The 14,500-nt window shown below is 45.1% G+C and overlaps 2 protein-coding genes across 2 annotated transcripts; both read right to left on the bottom strand.

Annotated features, from left to right (window-relative positions):
- Window positions 1–76: 76 nt before the first annotated feature.
- Window positions 77–7,702, bottom strand: cfap97 (cilia and flagella associated protein 97). Its single transcript, XM_061830375.1, has 4 exons — window positions 6,765–7,702; window positions 4,673–4,944; window positions 2,330–2,474; window positions 77–275 (listed from the first exon to the last, which is right to left on the bottom strand). Exons 1-4 carry the CDS (start codon window positions 7,336–7,338, stop codon window positions 154–156), a joined length of 1,113 nt encoding a protein of 370 aa, XP_061686359.1. The 5' UTR covers window positions 7,339–7,702; the 3' UTR covers window positions 77–153.
- A 136-nt stretch (window positions 7,703–7,838) lies between these two features.
- Window positions 7,839–14,036, bottom strand: ufsp2 (ufm1-specific peptidase 2). The gene is made up of 12 exons (XM_061830374.1): window positions 13,899–14,036; window positions 13,673–13,742; window positions 13,287–13,470; window positions 13,151–13,214; window positions 12,697–12,851; window positions 12,414–12,606; window positions 12,154–12,300; window positions 11,908–12,072; window positions 11,035–11,159; window positions 10,881–10,957; window positions 9,311–9,435; window positions 7,839–9,219 (listed from the first exon to the last, which is right to left on the bottom strand). The coding sequence occupies exons 1-12, from the start codon at window positions 13,899–13,901 to the stop codon at window positions 9,133–9,135; spliced, it is 1,395 nt and encodes a 464-aa protein (XP_061686358.1). The 5' UTR covers window positions 13,902–14,036; the 3' UTR covers window positions 7,839–9,132.
- Between the last annotated feature and the right edge of the window lie 464 nt (window positions 14,037–14,500).

The following is a 14,500-nucleotide window of genomic DNA, read 5'->3' as shown; positions in this document are numbered from 1 at the left end:
AACTGAACCCTAATTTAAAAAATATGTTTCTGGTAATTTTTTTGCAGTTCACTCTTGTTTTGAAATAATAATTTCCCTTTGTAAAAATAGAGAGGTTTATTCATTAAATTAAAGAAGACATGCATGCTGAAATGTACATATAAGAACAAGCAACTAACAACAAAAAGGCGGGCGGGCGGCGAGGAGCGCTTTGGACCTGGTTGCGTTGGAGCTGACCGAGGTGGCCCGTGTTCCCATCTGGGACGCGCTGCCCCGAACGGAGCTCATGCCGGCCACTGTGGATGAGGACAACACGACACATCCGTTACCCGGACGCCGTACGTTCCCACATTTAAACATCTTATATTTCAATTATTATTGAGCAGAATTCGATCCCGGATCCGCTTGTGTGGAGTTTGCATGTTCTCCCCGTGCCTGCGTGGGTTTTCTCCGTGTGGGCACTCCGGTTTCCTCCCACATCCCAAAAACATGCAACATTAATTGGACACTAAATTTCCCCAAGGTGTGTTTGTGAGTGCGGCTGTTTGTCTCGATGTGCCCTGCGATTGGCTGACGACCAGTTAAGGTGTGCCCCACCTCCTGCCCGTCGACACCCGGGATAGGCTGCAGTACTCCGCGTGACCCCCGTGAGGATATAAGCAGCTCAGAAAATGGATGCCTGGATGGATATTTAACAGAAACCACCAGCATAAATCTCCGGCTAGTTTTGATAAAATGTCTGAGTGATGCAGTTCCGCAAATTTTGCTAGAATGTGATGTCACAGTGGCCTCATTTACATAATGAGGCCCACCAACGACTTGGGTGAAGATCCTCATTGCTGTCTGAAATACATGGAGAGGAAGCCGCCGTCAAAGCTAAAAGGTGAGCCGAGCTGTAGCGTTACTAGATGCGCAGATTAGTTTTAAGATTCTGATGAGTGGCAGATCCTCAAAATGTCAGGTAAAGTTCTCGGTTCAGGGAGGGATTTGTGTTTGCGCGTGCATGGCGCACCCTCCTCCGATTACATTGCAACCCATAACATTTTGTTTTCTTCCTTTGCACTGTCGGCAGGCACAGTTCCACTCCCACCTCACCTTGTCGCAAAACACCCAATCCGGCATCAAAAGTGACACTTGCCGTTGATGTAGTATTAAAAGGGGGCAGAGTGAGCAGAGGCTCGCTTGCATGAGATAACACACGCACATCAAATTAGGTGCTGTGATTGATCCTTGAGGAGTTTTCACAAATGTTAACCAGAAACAGTGGTGCCTCGGTTCTAGAACACAATCCGTTCCAGAAGGCCGGTTGAAAAGTGAAACGTTCAAAAACCAAAGCGCGTTTTCCCATTACAATGAATGGAAAATGAAATAATGCATTCCATGCCTAAAAAATATTTTTTAAAAGTTTTTTTGTAGCTTTTCCTGATAATAAACTGCATAGAAATACATGTAGTTTTTTCTGCCATCTTCCTCAAGTGGCTCATAACCACGTCATTGAAATTTTGCAGTGCTCTGCAACATTCTGCTTTGTTAGGGTGACGGAGTTCGCCAAAATAATGGTTGCCGCATTTGGCGCAGATAGCTTTTATGTCGGCACTTGAGACATCCTTCCTGCCTTCAGCATCATCAGGCAACATCTCCCTTCCTCGCCAACACTATCTCCAGCTAACTGCTGCTCGTTTACGAAAATAAGCTCCCTCCAAGATCTGCGGCCTCTGCTTGGTCAACACGGTTGCTCCTTTAGCAACATTACTTGCTTTGAGGGTATCCTTTTGTTTCGGAATGGTGCTGATGGTCGATTTCGCCATGCCATACCTCTTCGATAGATCAGAAACACGCACACCAGATTCGTATTCGGCTATCGAATCCTTCTTGAAGTCAACAGTTTTACGCACCACTTTCCTTTTTTCAGCAGCAGTTCCACTTGCCTTCTTTGGAGCCATGATCGGGGTTTAAATTGCTCAATTTGAAGAAAAAAGGTCACTACGGGACACGTCCGCTTGTGTGAGCAGTGTGTGGGTAAACTGGTTGCGTTGTGCGCGTTACGTTGTTTCAATTTTTTTCACGGGTGCGTCGGAAAGCACAACAACAAGTCATCGTGGGTCAGCTGGTCGGGGCGTTCGAATACCGATTTTCATTCGACAACCAAAGCAAAAAAATCTTTTTCGTTCGAAAACCGATCTGTACAAAAACAGACGTTCGAAAACTGTGGTACCACTGTACAGGAGAGAAAATGGAATAACACGCATGTCTCCTTTAACACGGTCCCGCTTGTCAATGCTGCCGCCGTACAAAAACCTGATTCAAGTTTTCGCTGACATTTTGCCGCGTGTGCGTGTTGAGATCATACCGCTGGATGGAAGAATGTTGGTGGCGGCGTCGCACACTTCACACGGCGTGGCCTGATATCTGGCTTGACGCTGGTAGTCGGACAGCTGGTTGGAACGCTTGAGCGCCGGCGTCGACTTGACGTACTCCAACCTCTTCAGGAGTGCCTGCCAAGAAGCACATACGTCTTAAATTCAAGTGAACTGATGCCAGATTGTCTAACATCAAAGATGTCACGTCCGAGACGTGAATGGAGCGATGAAAACAGGTGACTGCAGATTCAGTACTGCACCCCAGGAAAAGAGCGTGGCAACGAGGTGAAAGCGTGAACTTGCTGCAGCATACAGTAATAATTACGATCACACAAGATGTGGGGTTTATTAATAGATAATTAATAAGTAATTCATTTCATTCATTCATACGTATCATCTTTTCCTTTCGGCTTGTCCTGTTCTGGGTCATCTTTCGTCTAAGCCCATCTCGTGCATGTTCCTCTCTAACCCCAACTCCCTTCATGTCCTCTCTCACAACATCCATCATTCCTCCCAATCTAACCTCTTCTGTCAGCCTCTCCATTACTACAGCAAACAGGAAGGGGCTCAGAGCGGATCCCTGATGCAGTCCCACCTCCACCTTAAATTTTTCGGTCACACCTACGGCACATCTCACCGCTATTCTGCTGCCCTCATACATCTCCTGTACTATTCTAACATATTTCTCCGCCACTAGTCTTGCGCATGCAGTACCACAGTTCATCTCTTGGTACTCTGTCATAGTTATGTTATGATCCATTTTTGTCAATATCACACGGCACTTTTGTATTCTGAAAGTCATTTTTCACCTACCTTCATCGTACTAAAAAAATCTTTAATCTTCTACTGGACTTCGCTATGTCACAGTGTGGGGCGGTGCAGCGGCGCCACACCACGCTGGCCACCTGCTGCCCTCCGTCCACGTCCGTCCAGTGTCCTCTTTCGAAGCGCCCGCGGTCACGAGAACCCGTCTGAGCAACCTCTTACACTAGAGCTTCAAAAGTCCGCAGCAAACTCATTCCAGCACCGTTTCATGCGGTCACACCATTCAGCAAGTGAAGGGGCCCGTAACAAAGTTAACACATTGAGGGTGACGGACAGAATACTCGCATCTGCAGAACTCTCATTTTCAAGGAAAACGACAAACAAAAAAGGGCCATTAACATTGCTTTGTCAAAGCAAACAAGCCAATTCCAACGGTTTAGGTTGGCTTATTTGTAATTTTTTTTTTTTAAAGTATCAATTTGTGAAAAAAAATAATAAACTGACCATATTTGGACAGTCCTTTGGTACCATTATTTACGTTAAAACTGATTATGACACTACATATTGCATCACAAAAGAAAATGTCCATCCATCCATTTTTCTTAGCCGCTTATCCTCACAAGGGATGCGGAAGTACTGGAGCCCATCCCAGCTGTCAACGGGCAGGAAGCGGGGGACAACCTGAACTGGTTGCCAGCCAATCGCAGGGCACATAGAGACAGTCACTCACAATCACACCTAGGGACAATTTAGTGTCCAATTAATGTTGCGTGTTTTTCGGATGTGGGAGGGAAATGCAGTGCTCGGAGAAAACCCACGCAGGCACAGGGAAAACATGCAACTCCACACAGGCGGGTCTGGGATTGAACCTGGGACCTCAGAATTGCAAGGCCAACGGTTTCCAGCTGATCCACCATGGCGCCCAGAAAATGTCCGGATATATTATTATTATGACATACTCGGGTCAAATGTTTTCATTAAGTGTAACCAGATTTAACTAGATTTTGTATCACAACATGCTGTTAGCCTCACAGTTCTGACGACCCGGGTTCGATGCAGGCCCCGCCTGTGTGGAGTTTGCATGTTCTCCCCGTGCCCGTGTGGGTTTTCTCCCACATCCCCAAAACATGCAACATTAATTGGACACTCCAAATTGCCGCTAGGTGTGAATTGTGAGTGCGCTGCGATTGGCTGGCAACCAGATCGGTGTGCCCCGCCTCTTGCCCGTTGACAGCTGGGATAGGCTCCAGCACTCCCCGCGAGCCTCGTGAGGATAAGTGGCAAAGAAAATGGCTGGATGGATGTATCACAACAGAATACATCCTGATATATTGCGATAATAGGTCAAATCCTGTTACGTTTTTGGAAATCAATACACTGATTTCTGATCATACTAGATGATAAGATACATCGTGATATCAATTATGTGGAATCTGTATCACAATCTCACTATGTCAAAATGTGTCATTAAGTGTCCAAAAGTTGGATGTCATAAAAAAATTGCAGATTTTCATATATTGATAGATGGTCCTCGCGTCATCTTTTGCAGGTAAAGGCGGCGGACTCACCTGGTTGTCCTTGTCGATGCGTTTCTGCTCCCGCATGCGGTTGACGGAGCTGTGGGGGACGTGCGGGGTGGTGTTCTTGCGGCTGAACTGGCTCACGATGGAGCCCGGCGCCAAGGAGATCCGGGAGAGCACCCGCAGGAGTCGCTGGTTCTCGTGGTCGATGCGCCGCACCTCGTTGTTGTTGAAGGTGAAGTTCTTCCTGCTCGGCCGTCCTCGGCAGTGCAGGATCAGGTTGTCCTGCATGACGCTGCCGCTGGCAAACGAGTCCGTGTCTGCAAAGATTGGAAGGGACGTCAGGAATCCTCAATGGAAATTCACAAACGACATCATTTATGGATGAATATGTAGTACACAAGTTTGTTACGCTCATCCAATTGTGATTCATATTCTCAACATTTGAATATTCAAATTTTGCCACCTGGCAATTCACCTACTGGGAATCTTTAATTTATTAGCACATCAACAATAACCAGAAATCCAATTGTTTCATTCCAAGGGGTCTTATTTACAATCCAAATTATCTGGCAAAGGGTCTGATGAATGGACATCAAATATTATATGAAATAATAATTTAAATATTTGTGAAATGGGACCTTAAAGAGCAGTTTTCCCCTATATTTAAGTGCAGTGTTAATGTTCAAACCAATGTTCCCTCGAAGCTGCGCAACTGCGCATTTGTCTCGCACTCTGAGCGCAGATGAAAACAGATCCGCTGCCACTCACAACGACCTGCTGCTCGGCCACACCGGGCCACACACTCGACTTCCTACTTTACCTGACTCCGCCCACCCCTGCTCTGAAAGGGGTACGCTCATAATTACAAACACGGCCCACCACCAGTGCTTTAGTTACCAACAGAGTCCTGGCAACGTAGAGCAAAGAGTTAAGACATGCTGATACAAGTATAAAAAAATGAAAAAAAAAAAAAAAATGCTGCTGCTTTAAAGCCGTGATTCCCAAACAGTGTGCCTGCTGTGAGCGCTCTTCAGGTGTGCCGTGGGAGGTTATCGAATTTTATGTAATTGCTAAAAAAAAAAAAAATTCCCATGAAATGCATCTTTATTAATTTATTTATGCCAGTGAGGCACAATGACAGACGAAACAAAAAAAATCCTCTTCTATTCGATTGCAGGAAGTACATACAGTAATTAAATCGATCCATTTTTGGTGACATTTACTTTTCTTGGTGTGACGTGGGATTTTTCTATTGTAAAATATGTGCCTTGGCTCTATAAAGGTTGGAAATCGCTGCTTTAAAGAATGTCGAGAGTATGTGAATAATGGAAGAAAAGGGGTGAAACTAGAAAAGATTTTCTCTTTTTGAGTAAAAAGGTCCGGTCTGAAGCCAATGTAGAAAGTCCAGGATGAGATGGTGTGTAATGTTAAAATTCCACCTTGGCACGGCAGAGCCTGATCCAGGATGAAAGCACAGACGATACAGTGCACAAAAAGCTAATCCTGTATTTTAAATATAGAAGACTATATAAGATTAACCGTAAAACTGTTTGGGAGCATCATTCACCTTTCAACATGCATTGCGAACGATATTCTGCAAGGAATAATTCAGTTTTACACCAAGAAAAAAACAGACGGGGCTATGATTGTGGGTTAAAAAATAAATAAATGCAACAAAGCTGGAAGCGACATTTCAAATGTATAGTTAATAGTTGGCTTGGTATGTATTTGTATTGTAATGTATTTGTTTGCTTGTTGACATTTTCAGTGGAAGTTTGCAAAAACACAAAATTGTTCTTAAAAATGTTCTGATGCGAATGTAATCTGAACCTTTTAATGACCCATGTAAACTTCAATGGATGACATTGATTGACCACAACGCGTACGTCTGATGTTGCTCAGTGGTCAACAGGAGCGCTCACAGCCTTCGTGTGTTTGCTCAGACACGTCAAAAATTACACGGAACACTGCTTCAAACTGCATTAAGTTTGTTGCCTTTAGGAACAGAAACTCTCCCTCGTTTTTGAACACTTGGGCCGACTATAGTCCCATTAATGTCTGCCACGGTGGTACTTGGATTGGTGTTAAAAGTTGTGAAAACTCATCGAAAATGTACTCCGCCAGTAGTCAAACTCACCTGCATTCAAGGTCCCCTGCGGACGGAGGATGCTGTTGGGTCGGGTCTGGGGCGCACTTCCCCGCCGCTTGCCCTTGGAGCCGCCTTCCTCTGGTTCCGCGAACTGGAGGTGCTGGAAGGTCGAGGACGCCGGACTGACCTCGTCCCTCAGCGTGAAGTCCGACGCGTCTGCGAGGGAGCGCCTGTTGGACGCCCTGCTGGGGACGCGGGCGGACGGCGCCCGGCCTCTTCTCCTCGAGCCTCCCGGGGAGCTGAACCGGCTCGACAGGGTGGAGGAGGAGGAACTGGGCGGCCGCTTGGCTCGGGGGGACCGCGCGCTGAGAGCCTCCGACGCAGAGTGCGAGACTGCGGGCGGTCCCCGGGTGTCGTCCGTGCCGCTGTTGCTGTTCTCGTCGTCTTCTGTCACTCCGCTGGCCAGGAATGCCGCGAACGAGCCGCTGGGCGTCCGGGCGGGCGCGTCTTCCTCGGCTTCATTTTCGTCGCTCCCTCCTCCCGCTCCGCCTCGGTCTTCGTCGCGGTCACTGTCAAAAAAGGAGTGGTCGACGTCGCCCTCCAAGTCGCTCGGGTTGAACATGGCACGCCGGGCGACGCTCACAACCGGGAAGGCAAGACGAGAAGGGCGCTCGCTGACGTCACTTCCTGGCAACGGGTTGCCAGATTGGTGCCCAGCCGGTGAGCATTTCGACCTTCGAGCTAGGGCGGAGCAGCCTTGAAGAGGAGGCCCGGACTCTGTTCGAAAAAGCGCATCATCGCCCTCGCGCGCGTTGCAAATAAGTGACACAACGGTTTTAATCAAAGCCGCGCACCAGTGACGGCTCACAATTACATCAGCGTGTCAATTCTACCGCTCAAAGGGTTTACGTGTTGATGTCAGCGGATTTAAAGGCTTATGTCAACCCCTGACGAAGAGTCGCGGGCGACGTGTTGTTGCAACGGCGCCGCCTTTCCACTAGATGTCACTCGTGGTCAATTCTGCGCATGTTGCACCAGTTTTTAAACTTGGGAAAGTAGTTACCACCATTGAACTACAGTAAAATAGTCGGCCAAACTCACGTTGCCAGGCAGAAAAGTACATTTAATATTATTGTAAGCCACTGTAACAATGTGCAGTTTGAAGGGTGCACTTCAGTAGAAGAAAATAAAAAGTCTACTAATATGATTCGATTGCACATAAGTTAGACACAAAATTGTACTCCAATAAGTTCTAAAACAGTTCTAAATGATTTAATTCAAATGTACTTTAAATACAACTGGACTGTATTATGAAACTACGCACAACGAACAAGCCCGCATACAACTTGGGGTACTAATAATGAACTTTTAGAGTCACTGATTTCACCAGAGGTAACAAAAGTATTTTACATATACCCAAGTAAAAATGAGCCTTTGAAATATACTGTACTTAGTGCCCGATGTTCCTCAATGTTGCTGCTGTCCATGTTTTCCCCACCTTGTAAATCTCCATTTGCAAGATTCCAATCAGTCAAGATTTCAACTACAGTTAACTTCATTATGCTCTTTTAAAAAAAAAGTGGTAGAGGAGAGTAACAAACCTATATTCACAAAGTAAGGTGTGCAATTGGACAATTTGTTGAAAGGGTTAGTCATATTGGACTATTATTATTTTAAACACTACTCTAAGTGTGAGAATCAGCTTCTTTGGGCAACAAGGTCTAAGACAATCCATCCATCCATTTTCTTTTGCCGCTTATCCTCACGAGGGTCGCGGGGAGTGCTGGAGCCTATCCCAGCTGTCAACACACGGGAGGCGGGGCACACCCTGAAGTGGTCGCCAGCCAATCGCAGGGCACATTGAGACAAACAGCTGCACCCCCAATCACACCTCGGGGCAATTTAGAGTGTCCAATTAATGTTGCATGTTTTTTTGTGGATGTGGGAGGAAACCGGAGTGCCCGGAGAAAACCCACGCAGGCACGGGGAGAATGTGCAAACTACACACAAACGGGGCAGGGATCGAACCCGGGTCCTCAGAACTGTGAGGCCAACGCTTTACCAGCTGATCCACCGTGTCGCCAGAAACGTAAATATTCAAAAATAAAGTCTTAATCCAAGTCAACGTGGATTATGTCCCCTGAAACTCCAAATGTCCCTGACCAAATTATAAGAGATGCTTACTTTATTCTTCAATGTGACATGTTATTCTATATGAATAACATTCTGACCTCTTAAAACTGCAAAAACATGATCAGCGACCAGCAAAGCACACCATGCAGTTGTTTAAAATATTGTATTTGGACATAAAAGTTACATAACTGCAGCTCAAATGACCAGCCACAACAGTAGCACTATCTAATTAGATCCCATAAGAATCCATAATGCAAGTATTTGACATCATCATTGCTGTGCATCAGATTGCTTTTGGTCTCTGGGGGAGGCACATATTGTAATAAGCGGTTTGATCCCAAAACTCAGATCCTTTCCAGCCACACCAGCCCTGAAGAAAACACCAGACACGAAAACCCAGGTCAACGATGTCTGTAATAGTGACGTACTGTAAAGACGCAGCGATTGCTCTCAACGCCCACCTTGTCTGTGATGACCTGCAAGTCCTCTCCGCCTGTGTAATGAGGGTCCAGGATGAGGAAGCGAATCTCCCCGGTGGTCTCGCTCCAGGCGACGCCCAAGATGGTGTGGGCCAAGACCCCACCACCTACAAGGGACAAAAGGACCTTGACATGGCAGTAATCTCAACATAATGCTGGGTGCTGTATTTCAATACATTTGAATAACACCACAACCTGATTAATTTCAGTCCTTTGTTTCAAAAAGTGAAATTTTAATAAGTGACTTGGATTAACGTAGTACAGTACTTGCTTCTGGCAGTCGTATTGAATTTATGTATATCCACATGGAAGATATCTCGGTCAGATATGGAAAAAAAAACTGAAATGTATCATTCACAGTGGCATGAGAAGAAAAATTACATACCGTAATATCTCATGTATAACGTGCACCCATGCATAATACGCACCCCCAAAGTTAACCTCAAAATTCTCTAAAGCCTTCTCCCTATGTAAAAAACATTTTTTACAATGCAAGATTTTGCCTCTACCCAAATGATCAAAGTTATCTGTATTTTGTAAGCTATTTGAAATACTTATTCTAAAGTTAAACACTTAATTCAAGCACAATACTTTTTCTTTACTTGCTCCTATTTGAAATCCACTGCACTAATTTTATTTAGTAAATGAGAAAACACGTATTGCACTTTTGTTTAATTACTCGGGCAGAATTTGAAAGATGGGTACAACTCTTTACAGAAAACATGAAGGGCCAGGCAAAATTTTATTGGGATTCAAATTAAACAAGCATTTAGGAAAACCATTATTCAAAAAAACATCAACCTAAAGAAATTAATTGTTTTGTAGTCATCAGTTGTCCACGGGCTGCGTCAGGAAGGGCATCCGGCATGAAAACCGCCAAACAAATATGCATTGATCTAAGATGACACGCTGTGGCGCCCCTAAGCGGTACAAGCCGAAAGGAAAACAAGAAGAATTTGCAATTAATTTTTTCCTCCTGCAAATTCTGCCAGGATATGTAAACTTATGAGCGCAACTGTACGTCTAGACAATTACATGTACCCCTGTCATCTCGGAAAGAAAGTGTAGGCTATATCTTTTTCATAACCTCCATGTGGCAGTGGCATATTAGAATGAAAGTGTGCACCTTTCTCATAACCTTTAGGTAACGGGGGATGAAATACTGGTATTCTAGCACACAGCTTTTTCATAACTTCCAGATGATGGTATATATATATATATATATATATATATATATATAAAATGTGAAGCCTTTTTTCATTTTCCACAATATGTATGCATGACGCGCACTACTGACTTTTGACAATTTTTACGTTACATGGGCACAGAAAAAAAAAAAAATCCGAACTGGCATGCAAAGCAAACAGAGCCTGCAAATAAAAACAAATTAATAAACGCAGCTGAATTAATGCCTAATAGTGTATAGTAAAATTCAACATATCGGTCAAGAGATAGTTTAATGCCTCGAATAAGATTGTTCTGCTGTAGCTAATGAAGTGGACGCCGAATACATATTTTCAAACATGTGTGAATCTCGAAGTGAAGAGCTCACCAATCATCACAGGAGTCCCCTCAGACAGGAAGTGGTTTGCCAGTTCTCTGCCTTTGGAGGCCATCTCAGAACCCTGACTGAAAGCAAAACCGTTCATCATTACGTAAATATGTGACATAAATGCTGTGACAGGCTGCAAAGCTGCGAGACAAACCTAACAAACAAGATCTTGGACGTGACCTCGAGGAGTTGGTTGAGGACAGCGTGAACCTCGAAGGATCCAATCCACTGACGAGAGCCTACAAAGGATCCTGGTTTGTCTCCAACATCCACTAAAGCCTGAAAATACATATTCGGTAATAAACCACAATGAAAAGGTTTGGTAGCAACGTAATTGTTAATTAAAGTTACAGCGCTGCCTAATGCCAGTGTAGTCACAAGATTGCCGATCCTCACGAGGGTCGCAGGGAGTGCTGGAGCCTACCCCAGCTGCCAACGGGCAGGAGGCGGGGTACACCCTGAACTGGTTGCCAGCCAATCGCAGGGCACATTGAGACAAACAGCTCCACCCCCAATCACACCTCGGGCCAATTTAGAGTGTCCAATTAATGTTGCAACGTTTTTGGGATGTGGGAGGAAACCAGAGCGCCCGGAGAAAACCCACGCAGGCACGGGGAGAACATGCAAACTCCGCATAGGACGGGGAGAACATGCAAACTCCGCAGAGGCGGGGCCGGGATCGAACCCGGGTCCTCAGAACTGTGAGGCCGACGCTTTATCAGCTGAACGACCGTGCTGCCCTGTGTATTTTTTGACACCAGAATTAAGTCACAGCATTATTCACTAATCATTTATGGCACATATTTTTTGATATGTCATTATCCAAGCCGCTTATCCTCACAAGGGTAGCGGGAAAGCTGGAGCCTATCCCAGCTAGCTTCAAGCGAAAGGCAGACGACACCCTGAACTGGTCGCCAGTCAGTCGCAGAACAGATATCGACACCATGACCGAGCGGGAATCGATCTCACGCTCCCCGCAATAAAGGCAGGCGTCGGTACCACTACCCCATCAGTACACTCACGGTACCTGCTGGATTTCCTTATGAGTGGGCACAGCCCGGTCCACGTAGCCTTGCTGCAGGAACCAGGAGCAGATGGTCTGCAAGGATCGATAAGCGCACCCCCAGCCGTTGTCGTCCATGCGGTCCTGCATGTAGTGGTGGTAACTGTAAAGCCCCTGCACCAAGTACACCTGTGACAGACACACACAGACAAATCATCGGGAACGGTACTTTAAAGCAGATCCGAGTAACTCCCAAAAAAATAGCCCGACCTTTCCGTCTTTCAAGGTGGGATGCGTGAGAGCCAGGTGAGGGTTTCGGAGGTACCCGTCTTTGTGGGGTTCATTGGGGAAGTGGTAAGCGTTGGCTCGTCTAAAATAGGGTCGGTCGTCCGGTAGCTCAAAGCGCTCGTGCAGCTCCTGCTCAAAATAATAATAATAATAATAATTTAAGTGTAATTGAACTGACTTTTGTTTGCCACGTCGCCATCTGCTGGATTTTGCGGGGCACGCCGCTGCCGTCATTGGCATACCTTCCGCCGGGCCTCCAGCTGGCTGTCGGGGATCTCGGCAGGATAGACGGCGGTCACCAACCCTTTGGACTCCGGAAGCAGGAAGTGGTAAGGCTCCGGGACCGAAAGCGTCGTTCCCTTCGCGTGGCGCAACATTTCTCGCTCCATGTCATGCAGCTGATTTGTTAGCGCCCCCAACAGGCGCTCACAGGCGCTGCATAATGAGATAACGGCGATTAAAATTGTAGTTTTGGTGTGTTTTTTTGAAACTGAAATTTGTTTTTTTTTTAATTCCAACCATTACTCTTTAATTGTGTCGGTGGAGCAGATGCAGACAACGCAGTCCATGGGAAGGATCGTAGACAGGAAGTAGGACTCCTGGATGGTTCTGGTGAGGATGGGTGCAGGGAGAGGACCGGGCTTTGTCACCTCCGTCATTAGGTCGAGGCAAATAACTCTCTAATGACAAAAAAAAAAAAAAAGGGATGATATGATGAAAAATGTTTACATGTATATTTTGTTTTGTCCTCCAACAAATCCACTCAGAAATGAACAGTACATAATAGACTTTATGTATTTATCTTTCACATTTTATCAATCATTTCTACAAACCTGTAGAAACGGAAACTCATGTTGATATTTATATTGTAGATCAATTTGTAATCATGTAACGACTAAGTTGCATGTAATCTATTTCTAAAGTGTAGCACTTTTAATACAGCAGGGAAAAAAAGATGAAATAAAAAATGCTCACACACCGTTGCAGAGCTCTTTTTGCCCTTCTTCGCGGACCTTTTGCCAGCTATTTCATGTTCCTCCGTCCTGAAATGTGATTCAAACATAGACTTAAACGGAAATAAATGGATTGTGCACCAAAAAAAAAAAAAAACTTACTGTATCCACTTATGTAATTCTTCACACGTCGTGCTCGGCGTTATTTCTTTCGGCGTCACGTGAACACGTTTGTTTGGCCAAATCACAACCGGACTGTCCTGGACCCTCAGGACACAGGACTCCGAGTTCACGTGAGAACGGAGGTTCTCAAATGTCCTGGAGATGGCTTTGTGCATGATAGTCACTGAAAGAAATATTTCCTTACTACTTCATTATTACATACATTATCTGAGAGGTGGTGTGTGACAATAACGTGTGCCAGGAGGAAATTTGTTTTCAAACATGGTAAGATTAGTGTAACCTTACAGGCTTCCGTCAGTAAAACAGTACAGAACAGAATATTATTTTTATTTTAGTAATACACATTTGATGATGTTCCACCGTACCGTCCGTGCTGTCCAGGAGACATTTGAGCTCCAGAGAACCTCTCACACGGAGAAGGTCTCCTGAAACAATCTGAAACAGAACAAAACAAAACGAGTCAAAAGTGTTGTATTTATTCAACTTAAAAAGCGAGCGACAACGTGCCGCCCACTTGATATCCTTCTAGGCGATAATAACACACTCGGTTAACATTATCGCGCGAGTTTTTAAATATTTTTTAATGCCCACCATGGTCTGTTTCTGTTGAGGAAAATGCAGAAACTCGAAACTGTGTTTTCAGCCACAGGAGGCCGCCATGTTTCTCACGTGATACTTTTAAACGTGGCTCTTTTCGCGACAACTGATTGGCCAACAATACCAATGTACCCGCCCACTGCTGTTAGATTCACGTAACCTCGGAATTTTGGTATTACTCTAACCATTAATGTAAAGATTACGGAAGCATTCCGGAAAAGATGGATATAATCATGGAATAATACTGTTAGAAATGTAAATATTATTGAAGATAGCAGAATCCTTTCACACTTTGCTTGCCAAAAGTCCACATAAAACCCAATTTAACAAAAACGATATTCATATATTTTGCCAGTACCCGTAGAGTTTATATCACCCGAAGGAGGACATGCCATGCACTTTATTCGCAATTTAAAACAGTTTCCCTGTGCCCTAACAATAGCTCTGTAGGGATGTCGTCAAAATACCCCGAGGATGAATAACTACATGAGAAACTGGCCTGTTTTAGAGGGCAGATGTTACATGCACTCATTCTAGGATTGAAAATGTTTATTGACATTTGCACAGTAAAAACACAACATTAGCACTGAGCAGAG

This window comes from Syngnathoides biaculeatus, chromosome 9 (genome assembly GCF_019802595.1).
Source record: "Syngnathoides biaculeatus isolate LvHL_M chromosome 9, ASM1980259v1, whole genome shotgun sequence".
NCBI lineage: Eukaryota > Metazoa > Chordata > Actinopteri > Syngnathiformes > Syngnathidae > Syngnathoides > Syngnathoides biaculeatus.
The sequence above is the reverse complement of the archived record's forward strand: the minus strand, read 5'-3'. Positions and strand labels throughout refer to the sequence as shown.

Bases quoted from the DNA above. Each gene is read 5' to 3' on its own strand.
- cfap97 (XM_061830375.1), bottom strand. From the start codon at position 7,338: ATGTTCAACCCGAGCGACTTGGAGGGCGACGTCGACCACTCCTTTTTT. The intron at 4,945-6,764 runs GTGAGTTTGACT...CAATCTTTGCAG, and splicing joins GCAGGGGACCTTGAATGCAG to ACACGGACTCGTTTGCCAGC. The intron at 276-2,329 runs GTATGATCTCAA...CCTCATCCACAG, and splicing joins CAACATTCTTCCATCCAGCG to TGGCCGGCATGAGCTCCGTT.
- ufsp2 (XM_061830374.1), bottom strand. The intron at 13,471-13,672 runs GTACGGTGGAAC...TATTTCTTTCAG, and splicing joins TCTCCTGGACAGCACGGACG to TGACTATCATGCACAAAGCC. The intron at 11,160-11,907 runs GTACCGTGAGTG...ATGTATTTTCAG, and splicing joins CTCATAAGGAAATCCAGCAG to GCTTTAGTGGATGTTGGAGA.